General features: G+C 30.8%; 1 protein-coding gene across 3 annotated transcripts; it reads right to left on the bottom strand.

Moving 5' to 3' along the window:
- Positions 1 to 5653: 5653 nt before the first annotated feature.
- LOC125848779 (uncharacterized) lies at positions 5654 to 8559 on the bottom strand. 3 transcript variants are annotated; one of them, XM_049528713.1, is made up of 8 exons: positions 8429 to 8559; positions 8037 to 8152; positions 7796 to 7910; positions 7629 to 7694; positions 7165 to 7261; positions 6980 to 7047; positions 6303 to 6340; positions 5654 to 6177 (listed from the first exon to the last, which is right to left on the bottom strand). In XM_049528713.1, the coding sequence occupies exons 1-8, from the start codon at positions 8441 to 8443 to the stop codon at positions 5943 to 5945; spliced, it is 750 nt and encodes a 249-aa protein (XP_049384670.1). In that variant the 5' UTR covers positions 8444 to 8559; the 3' UTR covers positions 5654 to 5942. The 3 variants fall into 3 exon arrangements, with proteins under 3 accessions (XP_049384670.1, XP_049384672.1, XP_049384671.1); XM_049528715.1 differs by having other exon boundaries at positions 6980 to 7056; positions 7243 to 7261; XM_049528714.1 differs by having other exon boundaries at positions 5654 to 6174; positions 8429 to 8558.
- Between the last annotated feature and the right edge of the window lie 1612 nt (positions 8560 to 10171).

Genomic DNA, 10171 nt, shown 5'->3' with positions numbered 1-10171 from the left:
CCATGTTTGTGAGTTTGAACCAACTATTTAGTTCAAACTTTTGAATAGGATAAAATTGTTAAGCTTCTTAAAATAAATTAGTTGTCTCTTAATTTAACTTAGGACTTTCTATGAATGACTTGAGGATCTTTTTTATATATCCTTTCATAGTTGTTAAACAAGGTTCTTTACTCCATGCTTATGAGTTTGAATTAATTGTATGATTCAAAATTTGACTATGGATAAATTTTTAAGTTAGGATTATTTTTTAGATCTCACAAGTTTCAAAAGATTTTTTTATCTAAGTCTCAAAATAGATATTTTAACCCTTTTTTTTTTAAAAAAAATTTAGCCAAACTTTTTTCAATCCGTCGGTCAACCGCGTGTTAGCGGATTCTCTAAAATGCCTAAACCCTTCTTTAGAGAATTATTGGAACCCTTACCCGACTCTGGTTTATTTGAAATGTTTTTCTTTCAAAACTTCCCTTTTTAAATGGTTTTCTTAATTTTTCCTAAAAATTAAGTGGCGACTTCCAAATTATGATTTTCTCCAAAATATGTACAAAATTGCCAAAGTTGCGAAAATGGTCTCGAAACCTTAGTTTTCGAAATTCAGTCGTAACAGTTATAACTATAGTTTGTAAATTGTGTAATCTGAGTTTGTATACAGTGAGAAAGAGAGAAAGACAAAAGAGAACTGGACAGGCAAAGATCTATATTTGTATAATTATAAGTGTATAAGACAAAAATATATGTATTGTATTTGTATATACAATTTTCTCTCGCTTTATACAAACACAAACGCATTTTGTGTTTGTATAAAGTGAGAGAGGCAAGGGAGAGACTGGCGAGAGTGGCGCGAGAAATCTAAGGAGAGAGGCGAATGACAACCGTTGTTATAATTAAATCAAATTGTGGTTATATTATTTAATTTGAATTAATAGTTTACTTATTTACACAATTTTCCCTTTTATTTTCCACACGTAACATTTTTGGACTAGTTCGATAAAAGGGCCATTGGGCTTCTAGTTTTGGAGACAAAAGGGCCTAACAAGCCCACAGACCAGTTTCTTGGAAACCTTTTATTTGCCATCTCATCAGATGAGAGGTACTGAGATAGGAATACGGTGAGGCGAGTATGGTATAGTCTGATTTATATTAGAATATTTTGAAAAATTGAAATTTTTGACAACAAGATTTTGGGACTGATTTTCGTTGTATTGTTTTTTTATAAATATGGGTGAATTTTATAAACTCTACAAATGATTTTATAATTTTATTTTTTTTAAAAGAAGAAGAAATTAATGATATTACCGAAATTTGAAATGATATTGTGAGAAATTGAAAATGTTGAAATTTCAGAGTTGTTTACGTTCTTCAGGATGAAAAAGAGAAGCAAAATAAGTATATCTCATCCAACATTTCAATTAAAAAGTGTTAAAAGTTGTGGGGTGTAAAAAAAAATGGTTTTGCATAACTAGAGTTGAAAAAAATAGTATGAATGAGCTTTTTAAAAAATAGTAAATGATATAATTGAGCCAAGCTTTTAAAAAATGACATGAATGAACCTTTTCTTAAAATTCAATAACATATTTGAGCTTCTTCGCATCAATTTAAAATACCTACTAAATATAAAAAAGAACTTTAAAATACCAAATCTTATGAATTGATTTGAAATGATAAATTTTTAAAATTTAAAACTAAAAATGATCAAATTAAAGTTTCCAATACTGCAACCTAAGTTTTGGCACCACATTGAAAGTTGTGTTGTATAGTAGACCAAATGCTATCACCATATTCACTTACAAAAAAAGAATACATACATCTAGTCTAGACAGTTGATGCGGTCAATGAAACAACATATATCCATCTTCTTTTTAGTTTAAGATATTCCATTGCTAATCTTTTCATCGATACTGTTCATTAATTTGTTTAGGAGTAGCAATATTTTATACCAATTTAAATGTATCCTAGTCGTTATAATCTTCCAATCCAACTAACATTTGGCTAGTGGGTAAACTTGGTCAAACCACCATTAATACAAATGTCACTTCAACAAATTAAAAACCAAGCAAATCTATACAAGACTGAACAACAAATTAGGTTTATGAAAATAATTAAAAGAAAAAAAAATATGATAAGAGAAAGGATATCTACAGAGGCATTTTGTTCAACAATATTAGGACCAAAAATAAAGAATAAAAATTGATGGAATGTAAGGGCGATACAGGCAGCATAGACCTGAGATAATTCCTAGCTGCAAAGCGATACCCTATAAAAATCAGTATATGCACTTTTTATATATTAGGAGTCTGGGCATATGCATGCTTTAGCAGCCACAGATCCTATTTCCTAGTGCAATTCAAATACAAACCAACAATCAAATTTACAAATAATGCAAAAAAAAAAAATTCATCCTATGTTGAAACCTGCAAGCTCTCTCGTTAACATGGTGATAGGGAACCCTAATTCCCGAAATGTTGCTATTTATGGAGTACAGAGTTATCTTAGATGGGCCAATTCCATTTACCCAAAAAGAAAATGGGCCCAAAACGGGATTTAGGACCATTGGGCTTCCAGCTCTTGGCCCAATATTGCTGAGAAGCAAAAAATTTACACCTTAAAAATGAGTTCAGATTTAGAATAGAATTCAGATTTTTTTATGTATAAAATATAAATCTCTCGTAAAAATGACTTAAAATGATCTGTTCTTTTTAATAAAAAGCTAAAAAAACTATTTCTCTTGAAACCTTCAAAAATCAAAAGTAAAGAAAATTTTGCCCAGAGAGTTCCTCCCATGGGACAAGTGGATCAAAAGTTCAAAATTACGTATTCCAAAATGATTCTTGCAAATTGCTTGTCGAGAAAATAGTGAATTATAGATTTAAACAAGTATCTCTTAACATCTTGAAATTTGAATGATGATGCACAAAGTGGTAACTCAACCCGATAATATTTTGTTATAACATACAATTAGAATCGACATAATATTAAGCTAAATTCAATATTAAATTGTTCCACCAAAATTTATAAATCTGAAAGTTCATTACAACTATTTGGATGGTTGTTACTTGAGTATTATTCTGTGGATGGAATGCTTGAATTTTATTTCTAGATGCAAAATTTGAATAGATAATATCATTTTCAATAACATTTGTATTCTTTACTCTCTGTGTATCATATTATAGCATTACTAATAAGTTTACTTTAAAAACCTTAGTTGTTGCAAGTATTAGATATAAAAGTAATTACAAAAATAATTGGAGACATTCATTTTCCTATTCTTTTCACAAATTATGCCTAATAAAATTTTAAGGTATCGTTGCATAAAAGGGAAAAAAGAGGTACAGAATGACAAAAAGAAAGAGTAATTTCCTTAGATAGTCATTCATGTTTGAGAAATTACATAATAATATCACTTTTGTTTGTTTTAGGACTACAATATTACCTAAGCATACTTTCCTCAAAATATACTTGACACAAAAAAAACATTTTTCTCTCTCTCCTATGTCACATTATTCCTCTTTTACTATTAATTAAAAAGATTAACTTTTTAAATCAACCTATATAATATACTCGGTAAAAATAATAATTACATAACACAAAGTGAACATTTTTAAACAACTCATATTTATTTTCTGTTATTACGATTAACACTAATTATTTATTCTAAATCATTTTTTAAATCATTCATTCTTTAAGTTCATATAAAATGCACAAGGTGAACATTAAAAACAAGTAAAAGTGAACAAAAGAAAAAGAAAAAGTTTGACGTTAGAGAACAATTTTCATGTACTCATAAAAAATCAAGAGTATTATATCAACTAATTCTTTTTACGGATTTTTTTCTAGCAACTATTCCCTCCGTCCATTTTTTATTTATTCATTACGTTATAAATAATTATTCATTTGTTACTTGTTTTCTTTAGAAAATCAAGTGATAATTTATCACTTAATTCCTAATCCACTCTTGTTATTAATTATAGTCATTTGCCAATGCATTTTTTAAAGGGAAAATTGTATATAATAGCAAACTATTAATTCAAATTAAATGCTATAAATATAGTTTGATTTAATTGTACCCCGTAGTAAACTATTGTTATTTAACCTCTCTCCTGGTTAATCTCACTCGCCACTCTCGTTCTCTCCCTCGTCTCTCTCATTTTTTATACAAACGCAAGTGTATAAAGTGCATTTGTGTTTGTATAAAGGGAGAGAAAATTGTATATATACATATATTTTCGTTCCCCTCTCTCCACTCTCCCAGATCTCGCTCTCTCACTTTATACAAAAACCGCAAATTGTATAAAATGCGTTTGTGTTTGTATAAAGCGAGAGAAAATTGTATATATACATTTATTTTCGTTCCTCTCTCTCCCCTCTCCTAGATCTCGCTCGCCACTCTCCCAGATCTCGCTCTCTCGCTTTATACAAAAACGCAAATGTATAAAATGCGTGAAAATTGTATATATACATATATTTTCGTTCTCCTCTCTCCCCTCCCCCAGATCTCACTCGCCACTCTCCCAGATCTCGCTTGCTCACTCGTCTCTCTCACTTTATACAATTGATCTTTTTGTATATGTATATCAAAACAGATTATACAACTGCTTTCTTTTGTATATGTATAGCGATATATACATATTTATGTTTGCTATGGAGCGCAATTATGCAAAGTTTGCCATAACATACAAATATGAATGTTGTGTTTGCTATATGTGAAAGTTGCTCTTTTTTAAAATATAAAATTTATTATTTTAAAAGATTGATATAGTAAAATTATCTTTATTATTTCTCAAGAGATATGTCAAATTAATACTGAACAAGTAAAGATGTAAAGATGGACGGAAGAAGTAGAAACTAAATTTTCCAGTTTAAAACAATTAAAAAATATTATTAAAAAAAAATAATATGACATGAAATCTCATTAAAAGTGTGCACTTTGCATATTCTTTAAGAAATAAGAGAAGGAATGATTTAAGAAATAATTTAGAAAAATAATTAATGTTAAATGTAATAATAGAAAAAAAATGTCTCTCTCTTGATATGCTAAAGTAAAAACTAAAAATGGTAAATAATTAAGACTTTTTTTAATGAATATAACATATGAGTTATTTTAAAAAGTTAAATTTTTTAAGAAAAAATGAAAATGTGACATCACTACATCAAAAATGATCTTTAGCGGCAATTAATTAACGGTAATAGCTCAATTGCCACTAAATATGTATTTTTAGCGGCAATTAACACTATTTGTATATGTCCCTAAAACCTTTAGCAACATTGAATCTAATAACACTTAACTAATGCCGGCAAAGGCTTTAACACTCTTTATTAATGTGTTTATTTATTGCCGCTAAAAGTTGTTTTGATTGTAGTGCATGGCATCCCAACAGGAGAGAGAACAATTATTTTTTTGTGTCAAGTATATTTTGATGAAAATATGTAAAGTTGGGTGATATTGTGGTCCTATAACAAACATAAGTGATATTACTAGATAATTTCTCAAACATGGGTGACTATCTAGGGAAATTACTCCAAAAAGAAATAGAAACAAAAAGATAGACAAACTAGAAATCCGAGGGGTTGGTGTCCAATACAGTATATATCGAGTAAGAGTTCAGTAGCAAGACGAGTAAAAGAAACAAATAGGACTATGAAATAATTAGTAATGACATGATGGAAAAGAGTAACATATAACAATTGAATCGAACAACATCATACTACTTGTTGCATAGTTGTTACATAACAAATTTAATCATGCAAGACAATATACTTATGTTGTATTTAAGCTAGTACAACAGAATACATGGGAGTAACAACCATCCGAAAAGCAGTAGATAGCGTCCAAATAAGTACTAACTAATTAAGAAACTGTATATAATGTCATCGGCCCATCAAACAATTTATTATATAAGCATATATGAACTACAATTGACACACACCAGAAAATGTGAGATAATCACTTATTTTGCCGTAGAAAACATTTTCTGAAAAAAGTTTTTCATCATAGGAAACGCACCCTGCTTTTCTTCAGGAAATGGGATGGAAGCACAACAATGGAAATAACCATTGCCATCGTAGACAAACCTTTGTGAAAGATGAGCTTCACGGATATAACACTCTCCCCACTCTTCTGAGCCATATTGAGCAAAAATTGTTCGTGCATCAAAGGGCTCAGTTTTTCCTGATGTTTTACTGCTACAATTTACAAAATAGTAAGTCAGTGCAACCTTAATAACAAAGATAGTTATGCAACTGGTAGAAACATAATAGACTTTAAGCAGAGAATAGACTAGACACAATGAAAGAATAAAAAACGTCACCTTTTACTATTTCCCGCATTCATTAGTGTGGCATGCAACTGTATTAGAAGACAAATTTAGGAATTTCCACCAGGAGAGTTTCATGGTAAGAGGAAAAAAAAAAAAACCACCAGAGACGATAAAATATATACTTGAATAAGCTGAGGCATAATGTTCAAGTATTTAATGTTTGATACCAGAACAAAAACAAATGACACCACAAGAAAGTTACAGCATGCAAAATGGAACTGAAGAAATAAGTCCATGCATATAGTTGGAAGGCAGGAGGTGAGAATCGAAAAAGCCAAATTCCAAAGGTATCAAAAATAAAATGGTTGCAGCCATATTGATTCTTGGTAGTGAGTAAATCTACTTCCCTTTTCAAAACAGGCTCGAACCATTTCTGGCTGTAGTTATTTTATAGCCAAGAAATCCCCGAGGGAACTCGGTGGGTTACAGGCCCTCCTGTTTGCCCTTCTCCACTTAAATAACAGGCTTTTGTACCATAGACCCAAAGCCCGGGGGAGCATTATAGACCCTTGATTGTGATGAATAAGTTGCTTTTACATGGTAAATGAAAAGCAAGGACGTAGCAGCACTAGATTGAATGGTCAAAGAGATAGCCTTAATGGACAAACAATAAAGAAATTGCCAACAAAATTAACCAGAATAAAGAATTAACACATTGAGAGCTATACCAGTAACCCACGGTTTGCATCCTTTTCAAGAACAAGACCAGCTTCAATGAACGCATCTATTATCACCCCTAGAAAAGCTAAGGTATAACAAATACACTTAAACAGGTACTAAATTCCTTTAAAATAGCAGAGAAATTAAAATAGTGGCAAGAGTAAGGGAAGAACATGCCAGATATTGTGGATACGACAAGCACGTTTAAGTCTGTCTATACCACCAATTACTTCCAGAGGAGCATGTACAACATAAGCTTTTGGTGGAGTACCTCTATCTGGCATGCATTCCTGCAGAATCAGAACAAATCTGAGTTCCAGCCAAGAAAAGTTATGCCTTTGTCAAATCTCATTATAAGCAACAACCTCGAAACATCTACATGATAGCAGTCTCTCTTCCTAATACACACAGGGAACAACCAATCGAAGAAGCATTCACAAAAAGAGATTGGAGTCACATGAAAAGGCAAATAAAATCACTATTTAGATTCTTTTTGCAGTACTAAATCATTTTGTTCAATTGCATTGTGTAATTCCAAGTTTGTCAACATTGCTACTAATGACATGGTTGAAGGCTCTAATACATAATTCCCTTTGTTTGTTTCAGAGTTGAAAATTTACAGAAGCCTATAATTGCATAACTTGGATAAAGACTTACCAATCCCTTCAGTCTTATATACACAGGTCGTCGCTCCAAAGCATCCATTACTTTTGGTGAGACCCTCTGGAAGGACAATGAAAAGCAATTTAAATATTACGAAAAGTTAGAGAACGAAAAATATATTACAAAAGGAATAAAATGGCCATCTAAGTATAAACTTTTACCCGCAAAACGTCAGCAGCAGCTTCAATTCGATCAGTATTCCAAAGCTTCAGCATTTGCACAGTCAAGTGTAATGTATTTGGCTTAATAAAAATGGACTTGTCAATTCCCAAACCTGTTGAATCGAAAAACATTTGTCAATTTTGTCAGAAATTATGACATAATGAAGAAAGCAATGAGCCCCCGGGCTAAATTGAACATAAGAAGAAAATGCAGAAATAAGAATTTTCATCTGAATTAACTTTATTAGTTTGAAGAGCTGAATTCTTAAAGTTGTTGAGCTTGGTGACCATTTCATCCGGTAAGGTCAATGGAAGTGATACAAAATGAGTGTACCCAACGTTTTTGCTTTTAATTGCCTACAGGAGAAAGAGGCGCACATAAAACCTTTAGGAATAACTCAATCAGTCAAACAAGTGGAAGTAACTCTACTAACAATAAATTTGTATTCATGATTTTATCAGTAGTTTTAGAATTTATCACAGAGAACGTAACATCCATAGTAAAGAGTCTAGTGATAGTGATAGAAGCATCCTGAGTTCAAACAGTTATAAATCTTCGATCCATAACACCAAATTTTACACAAAAATAGTATGAAACAACCAGATAACCAAATTCAGCTGAAAAAAACTCACTTGAGAAGTCGACATAGTATGAAAGCTGCAAGTCTCTCGCTGCTATGGAGGAGAAAATATGTGCTTCTATTTTTCTTCAGTGCTTGCACTTGTTAATTTTGACCCTTCTCTTGGTTGGGATGAACGGGTCAATCCACGTGATGTTTACCAATTTTTTCCAGTCGGACCCACCCAAGTTCCAACTAAATAATAAGAACGGGAATTATCATATACTACTTTAATTCGATAAGTGGGGTCTGGAAGAGTAATGTGTATTCAGGCTTATCATACTATTGTGAAAGTAGAAAGACAATTTTGTATTGATCCTCGACTCAAGTAAATCATATCAATATCAAGTATTGTAAGGAAATACAACACTGAAGAAACCTATTTAAGGTCATGTCTTCCGTATATTACAAGTATGTCATGTTCTATCTAATCAATTTTTTACTTTTCGCCTATTTCTATACCTCTTCTCATACTATCCATAGTTAACCTCTCACGTCTCCCTAAAGTATTTGTGCATTACCTCTTTATATGTTTGAACTAGCTCAATCCCGTCTTTGTCATTTTGTCCACTGTGAAGGTCATTTCCACTTTATCTCAAATATCTTCGTTCCTAATTCTATCTCTAGTGGTATACTCATACATCCCCTTGACATCCTCATTTTCACTATTTTTATCAAAAAAAAATTGAATATGTGAGCTCTTGAGCAACCAACACTATGCCCTTACAATATAATTGTTCTGACAACCAATTTATAAAACTTAGTTTTATGTCTTGATGACACGCTCTCATACATACCAAATAGGGGCCTTTATTTTATTCATCTCACACCATCAATATGATATGTGTCATTATCTTTAGCTAGCGTTTGACCCCTAGTTTTCAAATATTTTTGGCAAATTATATTTGGGTGAAGTTTTTGATGAAGTTTCACTATGTGTTTAGCCTCAAATTTTTTTTAAAATATTTGACTATTTCAAAAATATAATTTATACACGTAAGTTCTAAAAATTATTAAATATACCCATAAATTTATATTATCATTTTATAATAAATATGTTTCGTTAAAAAAATAACCTTATAATATATTTGATAACAATCAACAATATAGGTAAGACAATACATTAATCGTATACTCAAACTTGTCACTGATTCAGTTATAATTATAACTCATTAAACACAAATTGTTCTTTTTTCTCAATTTTATCACTCAAATTAGAACTCAAACTTTTACGGAGAAGGTAGTAACAAATATTAGTTGAAATTAATAATTAATGAGTATTTTTTTTTTTTATAAAATATAAAAGTTTTGGGTATTTTTTAATTTTTTAAAAATTTTCAAATATTAGAACTTGACCCAAATACTAGTTTTTTTCTAGTATTTGGGAATAAGTCTATTTAAGGCCATGTCTTTCGTATGCTGGAGATGTGTCATGTTCTATTTAATCACCTTTCTCTAGTACTTTTTTTTCTCCTACTTGTACCTCTTCTCATACTATCCATAATTAACCTCTCACGTCTCTCTAGAGCATTTGTATATTTCCTCTTCATATGATTGAACTAACTTAGTCCCACTTCTATCATCTTATCTACCATGAAGGTCATTCCCATTTTATCTCAAATATCTTCGTTTCTAATTCCATCTCGAATAGTATATCTACACATCTATCTCAACATCTTTTATTTCTTTATTTTCATCAATTTTTAATGTGTGAGTTCTTGATTAACCAACACTATGCAGCATACAATATAGTTGG

Source organism: Solanum stenotomum, chromosome 12, assembly GCF_019186545.1.
Source record: "Solanum stenotomum isolate F172 chromosome 12, ASM1918654v1, whole genome shotgun sequence".
Taxonomy (NCBI): domain Eukaryota; kingdom Viridiplantae; phylum Streptophyta; class Magnoliopsida; order Solanales; family Solanaceae; genus Solanum; species Solanum stenotomum.
The sequence above is the reverse complement of the archived record's forward strand: the minus strand, read 5'-3'. Positions and strand labels throughout refer to the sequence as shown.

Coding starts and splice junctions, on each gene's coding strand:
- LOC125848779 (XM_049528713.1), bottom strand. Junction 7,262..7,628: donor ATATAAGACTGAAGGGATTG/GTAAGTCTTTAT, acceptor CTGATTCTGCAG/GAATGCATGCCAGATAGAGG. Junction 7,048..7,164: donor CAGACTTAAACGTGCTTGTC/GTATCCACAATA, acceptor TAGCTTTTCTAG/GGGTGATAATAGATGCGTTC.